The 19,636-nt window shown below is 42.6% G+C and overlaps 1 protein-coding gene across 1 annotated transcript in view; it reads left to right on the top strand.

Moving 5' to 3' along the window:
* The window catches only part of LRP10 (LDL receptor related protein 10), a 38,254-nt gene extending 29,005 nt beyond the window's left edge, over positions 1-9,249 (top strand). The window contains exon 5 of the mRNA XM_073632516.1: positions 4,644-9,249. Within this exon, the coding sequence (XP_073488617.1) occupies positions 4,644-5,195 (552 nt within the window). The 3' untranslated portion in view covers positions 5,196-9,249. The remainder of the gene's footprint in view (positions 1-4,643) is intronic.
* Positions 9,250-19,636: the final 10,387 nt, after the last annotated feature.

Genomic DNA, 19,636 nt, shown 5'->3' with positions numbered 1-19,636 from the left:
CTATCATGTGAGCCCAGTCTTGCCACGCAGAGTTAATCCAGCTCCGAGCAATCCTCTTTTATTGTTCAGTGAGATAAATCTTGACAAACTGAGAAAAACTTTGTCAAATCCTCCCCCTTGCTGTGAGTGACAGGTGATTTACATCTCGTACACTAGCCTAAGACACATGCATTATTTTTTAATTCCCACCACCACTCCTTTCTTCAGCAGCTCTGCAAGGATTGGATGCTCCACACCTCAGCATGATTTGGCATGCTGAAGTCATGTGGTTACTTTCCTGTCTTTTCACTGGATGTTAGAGATCATAGCAGAAGTTCAGTGTTAGAAATACACAGGAGAAAATGCATATTGACAAGGGGAGTGTAGAGGTGGGCGGGGAGTCTACTGACGTCACGACTCCACCCACCGAGCTCCAGACAACAGACCCACCCACAGAATATGCAGTTTTTTGGGTCTTGTAACAGACAGAGGGGAGACATTTGACAGGTAAAGATACATGCAGGAGGCATGTATATCCTTATAGATAACCCCTATGGCAGTAGTTTAGAAAGGATGACATTGGGTTTACATCCACTTTAATAATAGCAGTGTGTGTTAGTCAAATATCTGTGACTAGTCTCAGGACCACTAATGGTGAGGTTCCTCACCTGCGTTGTTGCCATTTAGTGAAGTGTTACTGTGTAAAGGTGGCAAAAGCTCCTTGAATGTCATTGTGAAATCATTTAATTTGAATGCCTGGCCTTTCTCTTACAAATCTTGATTTCAGTATGGAACAGCAGCTGAATCTGACTCGTGTTGCTTCTAGACGTACTGTGGCATTTAAGTGCCTGGAAATGTCTGAAACCGAAGAATATCAACTAAGAACCAGTCACAGCCATTGGCAGTGATCAGATATATTTTAAAAGTGTTGTTTTATTCAGCCTGAAATCATTATTTTATTGACACAGTATATTTGAAATCATCTGATGAGATGTTTTTGTTTTTTATTATTATTATTTTACAGGATTTATATAGCACTAACAGTTTGCGCAGCACTTTACAACATGAGGGCAGACCGTATAATTGCAATACAATTCCATACAGGGGAAATCAGAGGGCCCTGCTCATTAGAGCTTACAATCTCTAAAAAAAAAAAGAATAAAAACACGAAAAGCATTCATACTTTATTTCATGAATCTGTTTAGAATCTAGAGGTTTATTAGTGAGCTCTCTGCCATTTCTTGATTTGAGTATTAAAGGTAAGCTGCCCAGAGTGTGCAGATTTATAAGTAGTGGGAGAGAGCGTTGAGTGGGTAGTATGTGTGATGGGACAGGAAACCGGGGGGGGGGGGGGGGGGTTGGGAGTCGGAGAAATCACTCACTTTATGGAGGCAGCAGAAATGCATAGACACCTACAGGAAGGTTTTAGAATAGAAATGCACACAAAGAGGAGGAACAAAAGAAAGAAGCGTGCACACACACAGTCATTCCCAGAGAGAGTCACACACTGACACTACCAATCATTTTAATGACTGGCAATTATACTCGTAAAAAAAAAAAAGGCAGTTTCCCAGAACACATTGTACCTGTCACTTAGAAGAAGCCTTGTGCTCCCCCTAGTGGCAGCTGAGAATGGAAGCTTACTGGTCTTTAACTCACTGTTAGCTTTTGGGTGGAAAGGCCAGGGCTGCAGGCTTGCTGTGTGTTCGGCTACCGACCACTTTATTAGGTACTTTGCTAGTACTGGGTTGGACCCCCTTTTTCCTACAGAACTGCCTTATTTCTTCATGGCATAGATTCGTCAACAAGGTGTTGGAAACATTCCTCAGAGATTTTGGTCCATAATGACATGATAGCATCACACGGTTGCTGCAGATTTGTCGGCTGCACATCCATGATGCAAATCTCCTGTTCCACCACATCCCAAAGGTGCTCTATTGGATTGAGATCTGGTGACTGTGAGGCCATTGGAGTACAGTGACCTCATTGTCATGTTCAAGAAACCAGTGGTGAGATGATTTGAGCTTTGTGACATGGTGTAGTATCCTGCTGGAAGGAGCCATCAGAAGATGAGTACACTGTAATCATAAAGGGATGGACATGGTCACCAACAATACTTGGGTAGGCCGTGGCATTTAAACGATGCTCAGTTGGTACTAAGGGGCCAAACGTGTGCCAAGGAAATATCCCCCACACCATTACACCTCCGCCTCCTGCCTTAACCCTTGATATAAGGCAGGATGTGTGATGCTTCCATGTTGTTTACACCAAATTCTGACCCTGCCATCTGAATGTCGCAGCTGAAACTGAGACTCATCAGACAAGGCAACGTTTTTTCCAATCTTCTGTTGTCCAATTTTGGTGAGCCTGTGTGAATTGTAGCCTCAGTTTCCTGTTCTTGGCTGACAGGAGTGGCACCCAGTGTGGTCTTCTGCTGTTGTAGCCCATCTGCTTCAAGGTTCAATGTATTGTGTGTTCAGAGATTGTATTCTGCATATCTTGGTTGTAATGAGTGTTTATTTGAGTTACTGTTGCCTTTCTATCATCTTGAACCAGTCTGCCCATTCACCTCTGACATAAACAAGGAATTTTTGTCCACACAACTGCCACTCGCTGGATATTTTCTCTTTTTCTGACCATTCTCTGTAAACCCTAGAGATGGTTGTGCGTGAAAATCCCAATAGATCAGCAGTTTTTGAAATACTCAGACCAGTCCATCTGGCACCAACCACCATGCCACATTCAAAGTCACTTTAAATCCCCTTCCCCATTCTGATGCTCTGTTTGAACTTCAACAAGTTGTCTTCACCACATCTAAATGCGTGCATGCACTGAGTTGCTACCATGTGATTGGCTGATTAGCAATTTGTGTTACCAAGCAAATTGAACAGGTGTACCTAATTAAGCGGCTGGTGAGTGTATACTTCCCTGTTTGAGCCCTTGTTCAGACTGAGGGCGGGTTCAGCTGAACTCCCACAATTTCAAACCGGCATTTCAGTACGACTTCTGGGGCGATTTGACAGACATTTGTGTGGGTTCGTGCACAGATGTCTATTGAAATTGCCCCCAAAGTCGTCAAAAGAAGTGCAGAAACTACTTTTGGGAACTGGAGCGGCCCTGCGAAGTCAGCGTCACACCAATAAGGTTGGTGCCATTGCCGGCAATAGGCTCCAATTTGGAATGCGATTTAACATGTCAAATCGCATGCCAAATCGGCGTGGACGTAAAGTAAGGTTAAAAGCTCTTTATGCACTATTCTCCTTCATCCTATAGAATAGCTTAATTTTTTTAGCAAGATAGCTTTCTGTTGGGGAGACAGGAGCTGAAACTAAGGCAATATCTACCAGTAAGAAGTCCTATAAAGAATTGGAGAGGGGCTGAGAAGATAAGGTCCTTGCCATCAAATTATTTATTTTCATTAGAATAGTTTTAAACATTCATAACTTGACAATAGGCTTTCGAAGCCTGCCCCATTACTTAATCCAAGTAAAATAATGAAGACCCTTCCACACTCCAATAGCAATAAGGAATATATAATTTATTATACCTCCAGTCACATGGAAACGCGTTTCTACAATCCCTCCTCGGGTAGGACCTTGAAAAAATTAGCCAAGGAATGGTCATGGTAAATAGAAAGGAGGGTGAATGAATATAAACAAGAAAAAGTGGCCAGATTCCATAACAAGTCAGTTATAGTATATATGAAAAAAGTCACTTCTCCCCTTTGTCATGAAGGCTACGTTCTTAAAGTATAATGTTATTTATTTTAGGGCTGAAACAACTAATCGATTATGAAATTAATCGATTACTATTTTCATAATCGATTAATCGGCCAGTAACATAATGGGGTTAAAAAAATAAAATGAGCCCTTTATAGTACAAAAAGAGCAAATAATCGCTACTGTAAATATTACTTTCACCGTTCTACAGTAAAAAAAATTAACCCTTACAGTAGCGATTATTTGCTTTTTTTGTACTATAAAGGGCTCATTTTAGTTTCTTTTAACCCCATTATGTTACTAAATGTCTTAGACCTGGTTCACATCTATGTGTTTTTTGGTGCTTTTTGCAGAAACACACTACAGTTCATTTAACATGGTTTCCTATGGGACACGTTCACATCTATGCTTTTTTTCAGCCAATGCGTATTTGGAAAGGGTCAAGGACTTTTTTTTTTTTTTTTTTTTTTAACGCGAAATGGTGCTTTTTAGGTTCAATATACTTCAATGGAGAAGCTGCAGAAAAGCATGTAATGCGTTTTTGCAGCAATTTGTATTTTTTAATCTGCCCAACAACAAATTGGCCAAAAAACAGTATTTCTCTTCTAATAGTGTATATACAGTATATCTCTTCTGTCTGTTATTCTCAGAGTGCATTCAATATTTTGCTCCCTAACCATATAGTTGGTTGTTTATATTTACCACTGCATAGAGATATTTAAGAATAAATTGCCTTTTTTATTTTTTAAACTTTACATATTAACTAAATTATACACCACACTTTTTTTTTAAAGGCTATTAACCGATTAATCGAAACAATAATCGGCCAACTAATCGATTATGAAAATAATCGTTAGTTGCAGCCCTAATTTTATTTGTCAGGGTTGCTGTGATTTTACAATGGCACTGTACTATTGATCACCATTTTCTATTTTCTTACTATAGGGATCATTAATGGGAAATCTCCGAAGCCTACTGCAGTTTTTACATCAGACTCAGCCACACCCTGCTGGAGGCCTAAACGACCTGCCAACACGACGACGTCCACCACGTCCTGTCAGACGCCTCCTCCGTCGGCTCAGGCGTTGGGGACTCCTTCCTCCTCGTACTCAAGGGACACAGACCGAGACCCATCAAAATCAGAATACAGGCTCGTCACAGCTAGTGTCAGAGGGCAATGATCCTTCTTCAGCTCCACTGCTTCCAGTCAAGACCCCTTTAGACACTCCTGAGTTTTCTGTTTCCCAGACTGATTCTGCTGTTTCTCCTTTACCAAATGATCCCACTGAGGATAGGAGTGGACTGATGATGGGAATGGTGCAGGTGGTCAGGGAAAGAATTTTACTCCCACTAAGTGGAGTGGAACACTTTGGTGCAGAAAGAGCTGAGTGTGGTGTGGAGATAGACAGGCCTGAAGAAGAGGATGAAATGCTGTTGCTACCACTGGCGGAAGGCTTAGACAGCGAGTCAGAAGATGTAAGCTTGATTTCATGTTAACACCGCTTTTGTTCTATCCTCTCTATACACCTTTGCACAAAGTGGAGGGCTTTTTAATTCAGCCCACACTAATAACACACTCCTAACTACAGTGCTCAGTGGATCTCACCCAACCTCTTATCCCCACCTTTCCTTGCAACATGTGATTCATGACAGCCACACAGATGGAGGGGGAAAAAAACAGAACAGAAAACAGTCAAAAAGAAATAAAGGGATGTCTTCTTGATCTGGTTATTGTTCCCAGGTGGTGGATGTACCTCTGCATCAAAGACTGAGCAGATGACCAATATATTGTTTTACTGTCTGTGTCTTAGACTTATAGTTTAGAGTTTACATAAGTGTAATGCCCCGTACACACGGTCGGATTTTCCGACAGAAAATGTTCGATGGGAGCTTGTTGTCAGAAATTCCGACCGTGTGTAGGCTCCATCGGACATTTTCCATCGGAATTTCCGTCACGCAAAATTTGAGACCTGGATCTCCAATTTTCCGACAACAAAATCTGTCGTAAATTCCGATCGCACAAAGTTCCACGCATGCTCGTAATCAAGCAGAAGAGCAGCACTGGCTCTTGAACTTCCTTTTTCTCGACTCGTCGTGCGTGTTGTACATCACCGCGTTCGTGACGTTCAGAATTTCCGACAAGATTTGTGTGACCGTGTGTATGCAAGACAAGTTTGAGCCAACATCCGTTGGAAAAAATCCTAGGATTTTGTTGTCGGAATGTCCGATTGGTTGTACAGGGCATACGTGTACACCTCTAGATAGGGCTCAGTTTAGTCAGTGTGGGGGCCAAGGTCTTGTAGCATCTGATTTGAAAGAATCAGATATAGGTAGGGAGCAAAGAGTGTGGTGCACTGCAAATGGTGTGGTGGCATAGTTAAAGCAAACGCTGAAGTGAACAAAAGGTGGATACTGCTGCCTTCCAGTATCTTCAAAAACAAAGTTCATCACAAGCACATCAAAAGTGCAGTCAAGAGCCATTTATTAGTCACGAGAAAAAGTAACTGCTACATTTCGGAACATATAGCAGCTCTTCATAAAGCAAAGCGTGACACCAGTACCACAATTCATGGATCCTATATATATTGCAATAGGACCAATGGCAGAGAGTCGTAAATGCCCCACCCCTGCTCATATGTATAAAGCCTATGTATTTTAATGTTTTTAGATTTTTATCTTTTTAGCTCTCTATGTCCTCCCTTGGTATTTTTGACCATGCCTCATATTTTGATCAGTTGCCTCATCGGGCTGCTTTATATTGCTTAGGCTCTATCGCCGCTCCTTTTTGACTGCACAGTTTTTTGTTTTTTTTTATTGTTGTCTGGTTAGATACGAGGTTCTGCTCAAGGTGCTGACGGCACTTCTGGCAGAAGTAGGAGCGGCCAGGACATTGGAATGGCAATTACTATGGAGAGCCTTTTAAACTTCCTGCTGTAATAGGAATGCCATGGTTTGTATATACATTTTCAATGGCTGCTAGTGTTTTGGATAATAGATATGCGGCATGATGCACTGGGGCAGGACACTGGAGCACAGACATACTTTGGCATATTGGTGTTCAACAAATGTTTAAGTTTTTTACTTTCTCATTGGTCCTCTTGTGACTAAATAACGCTTAACTAAGTGATGTGCTGGTGATGCTCGATACAGGTGGGGTCCAGATGTCCTCACATCAGCAGTGTACACCTTTTAAAAGAGATTTAGAACACAGTGTTAACTAATAAACAGAGCAGAGCTCTGCAATATCCAGCGGCAGTGCGAAGCGGAGTGTGACTGAATGCCTGAGAGGGCATAAAGCCTTTGGTGTAAAAATAGAAAGGTAGCGTGGGGAATTTCTAACTCCTATAGGGAAGACCATGCAGAACAGCTGTGTGCAGTGGTTGAGACAATTCTACCGGCTTCTCTGCTTTTTCACCTAGATCAAGTGACGTTTGCAGCTTCAGTGGGAAACCCTCTAGTGATCAGAAGTTAAATTGCACTAATTAAAACCTTGCAGGTCCTGTGAATCGGTTTGAAGTAAAAAGTAAAATGGTGAAAGATTTCACGCAAGTATGCAGTGCATTAAAATAACTGGCATAAGGGGTGAGCATTAAAGTGAACATGTTCAGATAGCAATTTGGGAGTTGCAAATGCTTGTTCTTAAAGATGTAGGCTCTGGGGCTCAAATCCTAAATTTTTCTCACCTGATGAATCGTTGACCTGGAACAAGTATGCGACCAGTAGTGAAGTGTGAAAAGTCCAATTGTCTATCTTGCCTATTTGTTCCAGGCGAGTGACTCAGTAGCTGTTGAAGCAAGGTTCAGGACGAGAACCCTGGAGCCTCCACCTTTAAAATCAAGTTAGCAAATGCGGCCTCCATGTTGCTGTCTTCTCAGATTCCTGTTAAAGTAGTAGTAAAGTCATGATATATAAAAGTGGGTAATCTGATCTGAGCCGTACATGCGCAGCTCAGATCACATTTATGGCCCAGGCTGTGTGCCCCAGTGATGTGACTCCCATGCGCATGTGTGGGAGTGATCTCACCGCAGTCCGGCCCTTCAAGTGGCAAAAGAAACTAAACCCGGAAGGAAGACCGGGCAAAGAGGGGAGTGCCAGGGGAGCTCTGATAGTGCTGTGCTGGAGGGGGCTGTGTTTGCAGGTAAGTCTGTCCTAATGTACTAGTATGCAGTGCATACTAGTACAATATGACTTAAACCTGCAGCGGGACCAGCTTTTTATATTTTTAAGACATGCGTTTACTACTGCTTTAATGAGTAATGTTACAAATCTGTTGATAAATAAGTTTTGTCAGCATTTGTACTGGATAAGACCTCTCTTCCACACTGCCTTAAAAAATCCCCCAAGTGTGTGTATGTGTGTGTGTGTATACCCTGGGGTTGATTTAATAAAGGCAAATAGACTAGAGTTTAGTAATGAGTTGAAGCGTCCCTTTGCAAAGAATACCCAATCACATGCAAATAAAATAAAAAAAAAAAAAAACAGCATTTTTGCTTGCATGTGATTGGATGATGGAAGTCAGCAGATCTTCCCCTCATTTACTAAGCTCTGGAGCAACTGCACTTGCAAAGTTAGTAAATCCACCCCATTGCATAGATGTATTTTGAAGCCGGTAAAGATGTGTGAATGTTTTCAACATATAAAAGTAAATCTGTGACAAAACCAAGTAGATACAGAACAGAAAGCTAAATAAAGCTATGCAAATCTCAACTGTTTCCCACCATTCACTTCTCTTTGCTGCCTTGTTAGATTTTTATTGTGAGCAACAACTATCAGTAGTGAAGTAAGAAGGGACGAGACCAAGCTTTGCTTTTGCCAAGTTGAGATTTGCATATAACATCAATATCTTTAATCTCTGGTTGCATAAGTTATTATGACACTTGTCTTTCACTGATAGTAACTTTAGTGTATGCATTTTTTAAACTTACCTTTTGGTTTAAATTGTTCGGGATTGTGCCAAGTATACGTTAAGATTTTTTTTTTTTTTTTCCAACAAGCCTTTTCTGTTAATTCAATCCTAATGTTGATTTAATATCCTGTATCTTTTTTTTTTTTTTTTGGTGAAATCTAACATACACTGCTTGTCTGCTTTCACTTTTGGTTCTTTCAATTTCCAGAAAACGCAGTTTGTAGCGACAATCAGTTGGTTGAAATTTTTCCCTTTTTGATTTCCTCACTATCACAAAAAGGAGATATTTTAAGCAGGTCTTTTCAAGGTTGTTTGTGTGGAAACAAATTAAACATATATTTTTCTATCAAAAAAAAAAAAAAAGTATTCTTAAGTATTCCTTTATCTTCCGTGAACCAGACATGATGAGACCCACACCAGATTGAAACAGCTTCCTGTCTGCAAATGGATCGTTCACACAGGAATTGCAGATATACATTGCTGAGTTCACATATAGCCAACATACAAACAACTACTAAAATTGTATGATGTTCTGGCTGGCTTTCATTGTATCAAAGATTGGTGTGGGATTGTATGCAGGGCTGTCTAAATTATTTATTTTCTGTGGTTATGTAAAAAAAGAAATAAATCTCTATAGTGCTAAAACATTTTGTGAGTTCTTCTTGACATGTTCTATATCAGCCTGCACAAAATGTTGTCTACAGTTAAAGCTGACATCTACTTACTATATTTGCCAACTGGTTCACCATTGTGTGTAGCCACTTTTGTGATTTGTACTCCTATGCCAAACATGACAGTCAGAAGGGTGACTCCACTTTCTCTGTGGCCTCTCTCACGTGGGCCTAGAGATGTGTCAAAAACAAGCATTTTACATGTGGTTTTTTTTTCGTTCTCCAGTACCACCTGCCAACACACTAGGTAGTTAAAACAATGACAGGTGGGTGGGACAGTACACACACGTGTGTTAGGGTGTCATGTCAAGGATTCTAGGGCGTGTCGTGTTTCCTAGACTTTGTTGCAAGCTGCTGCCTTTATTGAAGTCAATTGCACACGCAGCACACATTTTTGATGTGCTTGCTTCACCCTTTGAAAAAACCTGAAAACCAGAGGTGGGGTTTGGTCAGTGTTTATTAGTGCACTAGGGCTGAAACAACTAATCTATTTTTAAAATAGTTGTCAACTATTTTCATAATCGATTAATCGGCCAGCCGATTATTTGGCCTGCATACAGAATGCATTATTTGTTTACATATCCGGAAATACAGTGCAGCACACATACAGCTCAGTACACCATCCATACATGTCAGGAAGTGCCTGAGAACTTGTGAATGTGAATGTGTGAGGAGCAATACCTCATGGAACATGTAGTCCTGGGCAGAAAGTGAGTGTGTCTAAAGGCAGAAGGTTTTTACCTTGCTATAGGGGCACGCTATACTGTAATTTGCAGCTTGCTATTGGGGCACTCTAAAGGCAGGAGGAGCCAGAAGCATCAGTGAGGAACCCCAGAAGAGGAGAATCTGGGCTGCTCTGTGCAAAACCATTACACAAAGCAGGTAAGTATAACATGTTTGTTTTAAAAAAAAAATACTTTAAAGACTGCGCAGGGAAAATCAGCATCTGAACCCAGAGAAGGTGGAGGCTGATAGACTGGAGGTAATGGAAGGCATTACTATTGCATTTAAAGTAAACTTTTACATGGAGGCAAGCCACATTACGTGGGAGAAGGGCACATTACATGAGGGCAGGGCACATTACTTGGGAGCAGGGCACATTACATGGGCAAGGCACATTATGTGGGAGCAGGGCACATTTCATGAAGGCAAGGCACATTTCATGAGGGCAAGGCACATTACCTGGGAGCAGGGCACATTTCATGAGGGCAAGGCACATTACCTGGGAGCAGGGCACATTTCATGAGGGCAAGGCACATTACGTGGGAGCAGGGCACATTTCATGAGGGCAAGGCACATTACGTGGGAGCAGGGCACATTTCTGAGGGCAAGGCACATTACGTGGGAGCAGGGCACATTTCAAGGCAGCAGGGCACATTATGTGGGAGCAGGGTGCATTACATGCGCCCCAGTGTGAAAAGAGTCTAAATAAAAAGATGAGGTCTCTGAGTCTGATGATATTTACCAGATTCAACCTCCAATAGTATATACAGTATATCTTCTGTCTCTTATTCTCAGAGTGGATTAGAGATTTTGATCCCTAATCCTATAGTTGGTTATTTATATTTACCACTGCATATAGATTTTCAAGAATAAATTGCCTTTTTTTTTTATAAACTTTACATATTAAATTATACACCACACTTTTTTTAAGGTTATTATTCGATCAATCGGCCAACTAATCGATTATGAAAATAATAGTTAGTTGCAGCCCTATACAGGGGGTCCCCAGGTTACAAACAAGTTAGGGACTGTAGGTTTGTTCTTAAGTTGAATCTGTTTGTAAGTCGGAACAGGTACATTTTTTAAGTGTAGCTCCAGCCAAAAAAACTATTTTTAAGCTTTTTGGATAGCATAGGAAAGGGTTTACACCCCTTTAACATTTGTTTTGCCGTCTGTGCTCCTCTTCAGAAGATTTCACCTCACTTTCTGTCCCAATGACAGTTGGATTTTGAAAATTTTGGGTTGTTGTGGAAACAAGTCTTGGTGATAAAGCATCAGTGGAGGTACCTTTTCCCCATAATAGATCTTACAGGAGAGAATTTCCCTTCCTAGGGGTAGATTTCCTCTCACTTCCTGTTGTCTCCCCCCGTTTGTAAGTAGGAGTCGTTTGTAAGTCGGATGTTTGTAACTAGGGGACCCCCTGTAGTGCACCATTAATGCATGTGAAACACATCTTGAGCACACATTAATACTGTAGCCTTGCTGACCCGCATGTCAACTTGTCACATTTCTATGCCCATGTTAGACCCCTTTCACACTCGGGCGTTTTTCAGGCGTTTTAGCGTTAAAAAAAGCGCCTGTAAAGCGACTGAAAGAAGCCTCATCTGCAATCCCAATGTGAAAGCCCGAGTGCTTTCACACTGAGACCCATTTCACACTGGGGCGTTTTTCAGGCGCTTTAGCATTAAAAAAGCGCCTGAAAGAAGCCTCATCTGCAATCCCAATGTGAAAGCCCAAGTGCTTTCACACTGGGATGCTGCGTTGGCAGGGCGTCAAAAAAAAGTCCTGCAAGCAGCTACTTTGCAGCGCTTTCGTGTTTTTACCAGCGCCCGAAAAACGCACCAGTGTGAAAAGGGTCTTAAGCGGCGCTTTACCAGCGTTTTTCGGGCGTTGGCAGCGTGAAAGGGCTCGGGCTTTCACATTGGGATTGCAGATGAGGCTTCTTTCAGGCGCTTTACAGGTGCTTTTTTTAACGCTAAAGCGTTTGAAATGCGCCTGAAAAATGCCCCATGGTGAAAGGGGTCTTAAAGAGGTAGAGGAAAAGAATACAATGCTGTCACCTCCCTACATACAGCCTGCTGACTGTACAATGAAAGAGCAGCAACACATTTATGTCTTCAACTTTTCTCTCTCTGCTTGTGAGCACATCAGCAGTGCCTGATTGGCTACTAGTACTGCTCTGGCCTCTCCCAGTTTGACTGCTGCTATATAGGGGCTAACAGGGAGTGATATTGCGGCAGATTTAGGTACATATACTAGTATAAAGAAATACATTAAATTATGTTTACAGTAACACACAAGTGCATTAAGAGTTCATGCACACTGGTGCATTGCAGTAATGTGGGATAAAACGTGCACATACACTACATGCACGTGCTGATGTGCAGTGCCATTAATTTTGAATGGCACCCCACTGCACTTCCACAAGCACCACAGTTTACAACATGAAATGTGCTTTGCACTGGGCTGCACTGAAAAAAAGGAGCATGCACTAGAGGTCGACCGATATTTGGTGTTTTTTTACTTAATCGGCATCGGCGGATTGTGCTGATAAAAAAGGCCGATATCAGCGGACTTGCAATTGACTTCTGTAATAGAAGTCAATACAAGTTGCCTGAAAACTTCTGTGAAGAGACTTCTCCCCTCCTCTGGGCAGCCTGCTAAATCTGATAAAAAGAACCTGAAGGATACAATGTTTACACTTATGAATGAACTGAGCTCCCTGTGTAGAAGCTCTCAGTTTAACCATTTAAAGACTAAATCTTTTCTGACACTTGTTGCTTACAAGTAAAAATCCTGTATTTTCTGCTAGAAAATCACTTAGAACCCCCAAACATTATATATATTTTTTTTAGCAGAGACCCTAGGGAATAAAATAGCGGTTGTTGCAATATTTTATGTCACGGTATTTGCGCAGCGGTCTTTCAAACGCAATATTTTTTGAAAAAATACACTAATAAATTTAAAAAAAAACTAAGCAGTAAAGTTAGCCCATTTTTTTTCATCCAAAAGTTTTGATTACCTGTTTTTGTGTATTTAATATTTAAGATATAGTTGTTTTTTTTTTTTTTTTTTTTTAATCTAAATTCTACATACAAGTGAACTGATTGGAGGTTTAATATGTTTAAATGTAAAAAATTTTCTGTATCACTTATGGTTGCTTTCACACTGGAGCAGGCATGCGTTGACGGTAAAACACTGCTAGTTTTAGAGGCGCTTTACCATCATTTTAGCGGCGCTATTCGGCTGCTAGCAGGGTGCTTATAACCCAGCTAGCAGCCGTGGAAGGGGTTAAATGCGCCCCTGAAGCGCCGCTGCTGAAACGCTTTGCAGGCGCTTCGGCAGCGGTGCGCATTCATTTCAATGGGCAGGAGTGGTGGAGGAGCGGTATACACCGCTCCAAAGATGCCGCTTGCAGGACTTTTTCTTTAACATCCTGCCAGCGCATCGCCTTGGTGTGAAAGCACTCGGGATATCACACTGAGACTGCAGGGGAGCCGTTTTACAGGCACTTTACAGGCGCTATTTTTAGCCCAAAAGCGCCTGAAAAACGCCCCAGTGTGAAAGGAGTCTAACTGTTAGATTTTATGAGATGAAGGGGAAAAAAAAAAAAAAATCGGCCTAATATATCAGCCCAAAAAAATCGGCATCACATATCGGCCATCGGCCACCGCGATTTCTAAATATCGGCATCGGCCAGAGAAAAACCCATATCGGTCGACCCCCAGCATGCACTATACATACGTTTGCAAACACTGCTGCTGATGTATCAGCAAAGGATGGTACAAGTGCTATAAAGCGCTCGTTCACACCACTGTTTCTCGAAATTGCACCCGAAATCGTCAAATGTAAATCAGCGCGGCGTCGCAACGATTGGAACAGTGCCATTGCTGGGAATAGGCTGCAACTTGTCATGCGATTTGACCTGTCAAATTACATGACAAATCTCTGCAATGTGAACAAGGGCTAAGACCTACAATTCTCAAACACTACTAGAAGAATCACAGAATGAAAAACGCGGCTCCCATGCCCTTAATTACAGTCTGCAAATACCTCTGTTCCAGTAATGCAACATTTGCGGGCTCCTTAACTTCTTCCAAGTGTGAGGTCTTTGACCATTTTCATTGGTTGGTGTGGGGTGATGTAACTCCCGCACATGGGCATGGGAGATAATGCATCCTAACACCTGGCAGATGCTGGAATTGTACACTGAGCTATGCATACACAGCTTAGTGTACAGTGTAAAGAAAATTGTGAGGAAGAAGCTGTGAAGTTTTTTTTTTTTTTCTTGCAGAAGGGACATAGTATGTGATAGTCTGTCTGTCTGTCTGTCTTTCCTAATAATAAAATACCTTTCAGTTTGCAATTTTTTGTTTTAAAGGTTACACTTCCACTTTAAATTGCCTTGTTCACTGAGCTGTTGGGTGCTCACACTGGAAAGGAACTTGGCCTGGCTCCAAGGAAAGGCCACAATCAAGAAAAGACCAACTGCACACAGTTTCCAGCTTGGAAAAAGCTTTATTGTACTAGACAGATACAACATGAAAATCTGGTTGGGACCTTCTCTAAGATGTTTCACCCACAAATGGGTTTATTTGTAGAGACAGATTAATCCCATTTGTAGGTGAAACAAGTCATTCAAGGAGATCCCAGGCAGGCCTCCATGTTGTGTCTATCCAGTGCTATAAAGCTTTTACCACGCTTGAAACTATATGCGTCTAGTCCTGTCTTGCTTTTGGACTACTAGAGGAAACCTTTAGTTAATGTTTTGGGATGCGGCCCAAGGCTCAGACTATGGGGTTATAGTGCAAAAGGAATTGAGATTAATTAGAGAAAAAAATCTTCATTAAGCTTAGTAAATTTGGTGAAGCTCTCTACAATAAATATAACATTCTTGCAAAAAAAAAAAAAAAAAAAAAAAGTTTATTTATTGTCTATTGAGGAACCCAGGAATTCTGAAACTGATTATACTGCCATGGTTGGGACACTGGCAAAAAAAAAAATGTGGAAGCCAGTCCCCATATAAACCTGCCCATCACACCTCTTTTGCTAGTGTCTTAAGAGGGTGGGACCTTTTCTTCACCTGTGAGGGGGGTGCTACACCATGATAAACATGGCCCTGTCCCAATTTTTTTGAGATGTGTTGCTGCCATCAATTTCAAAATTCCCTATTTTTTTTTTCATTTGAATTGTAAATTTTCTCAGTTTTTACATTTGATATGTGTTCTATTTTCTGTTGTGAATAAAACATGGGTTTATGAGATTTGCATTCTGTCTTTATGTAGATTTTACACAGCGTTTTTGGAATTGGGTTGTACATAACAGCTATCCAGATCAACATATCTATATAAATCCTGAATAATAATAATAATAATATCCTCAGCAACAGCTTTGGAGGCCATAACTAGATGAAAATAGACTGGAAGCTTGTGAGGCTACCCTGGAATGTGACTTTCAGGCATTTGGCTCTGCAATGTGGTGCTTTCAAGACCCTTGTGTACAGTATTAGCCTCAGAGCACTTTCCGGGTTCAGAGCCCTGGCACAGTCTCAGGTGTTACCCTGTTTCTGAAGGCCCACTTAGTGAATAAAGCCAGTCAGGCAAAAGCATTGGGAGTTACCTTTTGGTTGTACTATTCTGCATTTTTCAAATTTATACCATCACCACCGGTTACACTGCAGTAGGTATTGAAGTGGTATTGCCGCTTGCCGACTGTATAAATACGGCAGCTGTACTGCGCACTTCCAGGTTGGGATGATTATTCACAGCGGGAGCTGATCAGCAAGTACCATGGCACTAGATTGACATTCTGTCAGCGTGGAAGACATTGATCCTGTGTTCCTGATACGCAGGAACATGGATCTCTGCCTCCCCCTGGTACAAGCATCTTCCACAGTTTAGTAAAGCACAGGCTAAGAACACATTAAACCCTTAGATTGCCCCTGATGTTAACCCCTTTCCAGACATTATCATTATTACTGTGACTGTGCAAATTTTTTAGTTAGTATCCTGACTGTCTGCCACAATATCGCAGCACCACTATAAGTCACTGATTGCCGCCATTACTAGTAAAAAAAAAAAATAAAAATTGAATAAAAATATCCCAGGGGCGTGGTTTGCCTTGAGAGAAGATGGCTGCTTAAACCCTCGGCTCCCGCTCACCACGGTCTTTTCTTCAGCTTAACCTGGGGATCTGCAAATTTTTTCTCTACCCACTATGGGAACTTCCTCCCGCGGAAGCTCGCAGTCACGATCCCGCTCCCCGAGGGAACCTACCGATCGCACAAACCACACTATACCGGAGATCTTCCGTACTCAGAGGCCTAACAGGGCGGCTCCTCTTCCCGCCTCAACTCCTTCTCAAAACCTGACAGGAATTCTCCTCACTCCAACAGACCCTCACACTTCACAAATGGAGAACGACGGCACCTCTCTCCGTCAACCGAGCCTAAGGGATCTTCAGGCTGTTGCGGCTGACATTAAGGACACCCTGTTTTCGGCCATCTCGGACCTGCGCCTTGAATTGCAGGCTATCTCAGGGAGAATGCACCGCGTCGAAGACGAGGTTGCACTACAAGGCTCAACAACAACAAAAATTCAATACAGAATGAACTCCCATACCATGCAACTTAGAGATCTTCAACGTCATGTTGAAGATCTCGACAATCGCGGTCGCAGACACAACCTTAGAGTGAGAGGCCTACCCGAATCCGTGGATCAAGACCAACTCCTCCATGTTGTCACGCGCCTTTTTAACCAACTCCTTGATAGGCCCCATGCCACCCCGGTGGCTATGGAACGTATCCACAGAGCGCTTCGTCCCAGAGGTAGAGAAACGGACCCCCCCCGCGATGTCATCTGCTTTGTGAATGATTATGCCATCAAAGAAGAAATCCTCAAGAAAACACGAGAGAAATCGCAACTGGATTATGATGGCTGCCATATACACATCTATCAAGATCTTTCAGCGATCACACTGAGACATCGCAAAGATCTCCGGCCCTTACTAGATATCCTGCGGAACAACGGAATCCGCTACCGCTGGAAGTTCCCGTTCGGCCTCTCCGCCTCCCACCAAGGCCGCTCGGCCCTACTGAGAGTCCCAGAAGACCTCGATGGATTCTGCCGCACCCTGGATATCCCACTTGTGTCGGTCCCAAACTGGTATGAAGAATTCAACATCCTATCCCATACCCACCACCCTCCAGCAGAAGAACCGATGGATGCTCATAACGCCAGCCTCCGCAGACGCAGATCGCCGTCACCGAACGGACTCTATTCTTCAGTAGGACCCCGCCAACCACCTCCTAGCCCCATGACAGCGCCTTTACCTCGCAGAGCTCGCCGGGACCACTAACTTACCTCCATGCTCCTGAACTCTCCTCCAGACGACACCGCTGGCGGCCCCTTACACACATCTACCACCTCCTCCTTTCTACAAGCATCCGGACATGTCTCGACTACCTCTCTCTCGCTCCACAGTGCATCACAGAGGTAACACCGCTTCATCTGTACTCTTCTACGATATCGCCCGAGACCCGATCTGCTTGCCAGCATAGTTCTCTCCCACCTATACATTGCATGTCTCCACTGATTACCCTCGCAACGGACTATAGACGCCTCAAACTCTTCCTCCTGATCGCTCTCCCACCTGACAGTCCACAGACCTGCACCAACCGTACCAGCTATACTACAGTTACCGTTCTACACAACAACCTGTTCTGCCCCCGTGGACTACTTTGCCTACTTTATTCACAGACACTTGTCTGCACCGTTACTTAAAGCTGACACCGGGCCCTGCAGTGAAGATACCACCGGACTCATCGCATACGGACCATGGGTACCCTAGGCAAATCCTGAGGGGTAACAAGTTAACTGTTAAGGTTTATTGTTAGACGTTAGAAGTTATAAAATTTAAGTAACTACTGCCTCCTGCTTCAGGAAGACACGGTCGAGATACACTACACACTGACATCACATCAGAACCACATCTTTGATCAATCCTTCTACCTATTGATTCTCCCTCATACTGCCTAAGCTCCTTAAACCACAACCCACTCCCTACAGTCTGCTCTATACTGCCACCTACTGACCCCAAAGCAAAAGTATCTGTACCTCAATTAGACTCACATCCCTATTTAACCTCATATATCACCACAGAAGAGCTCAAAGATAATCATATTAACCTAAATATATTCCACAGGGCACGTTATTAAGACCTGTAAATAACAGGTTTAAATTGATCGCTTCCAGTGATCTCTGCCTAGTATGTAGGGAGGACAATGACACCTAGCTACACACACTGACAACACTTGAGCTAAGGATTTCTTTTGCATTCCCAGGAGCTACTCCACTCCTCCCAAACTGAAGGAGATCTGCAATCCGACTCTCCACTGCCATCTACTGGCTTTGAGCACATCCCTTCTGCACCTCTACACACTATAGACCCACACTCATCTTCACTTACCAATACTAACTGGATTGACATTACACTTTCCACACTGTCACACCCACTCCCACACTAGAACTCACTAGAGGCCTGCACTTACTCTTATACTCATCTGTCCTCGAATTTCCCCTACAACTCTACATATACATAAAACTCGAGATCTGAACTGTTCCTGCAATGTTGTACTTGCCTAGGTTGACCACACATACCTACACCCACAACACACAGGTTATGTTCTCTTCATTTTCAATTACTAACCACTTTATACATACAATACTATACTTCTATGGATTATTGCTCTCACATATGGTACGCTAACCTGTTTACTTAGCCTTGCAATCGTTATACTGTACAGACTACATCTATAGAAATTATTGTTATTATACTTATATAGCAATGTTTATTAAGGTTACCCTTCTTTGTGCTTTTCCCACCTCATTGATATGACCCTACCGGTGACCATCACCCAAATACCCAATACCTCCAGCTCGTTCTAAGATATAGCTGACCACTAATATTGTTACTCAACTGACTCGCTCGCCGCTACAAAATATCGACCATCCTCTCACCCGTATAACTCCACGCTGATAAGTTCCCTAACATGAATACTACATACTTGTCCCCCTAATACCACCATATAACTAACATAAGACTGTTGGTGAGCCGGACCCCATTGACAGTCTTTCCCACCTACTGTAGAACATCTCTCGATTGATAGACCAACCCCCACACAGTGGTTACAAGTGTCTTATCTAGCATTTCCAATTAACGAACCTACACACACCACTGATCTTACCCGGTTAGTAAACTTTTTGTGATCCTAGTCACTGAATTAAGTGATTGAGGTCACATTCATAACCGGAATTGTTTATCCCCTCCCTACCCCTGCTCCTTGACCCACCCTATCCACACGCACACACCCTTCACCCCGTCCCTCCACCTCCACTAACGCAGCACATACCACCCTCCTAAATACATCCACATATCTATACAATGACGAATCCTTCCAGCACCACGCATAGCACCAAACTCAAACTAATCTCACTAAACGTAAAGGGCCTTAATACGCCCGAGAAACGTTCCAAGCTACTCCTCACAATGCACCGCAACAAGGCCGATATTATTTTCCTTCAAGAAACTCATTTTCGAACCGACTCCACGCCAAAGCTACAAAATCACCGATATCCCAT

Source organism: Aquarana catesbeiana, linkage group LG01 (assembly GCF_042186555.1).
Source record: "Aquarana catesbeiana isolate 2022-GZ linkage group LG01, ASM4218655v1, whole genome shotgun sequence".
NCBI lineage: Eukaryota > Metazoa > Chordata > Amphibia > Anura > Ranidae > Aquarana > Aquarana catesbeiana.
This window is presented reverse-complemented; position numbering and strand designations above follow the sequence as displayed.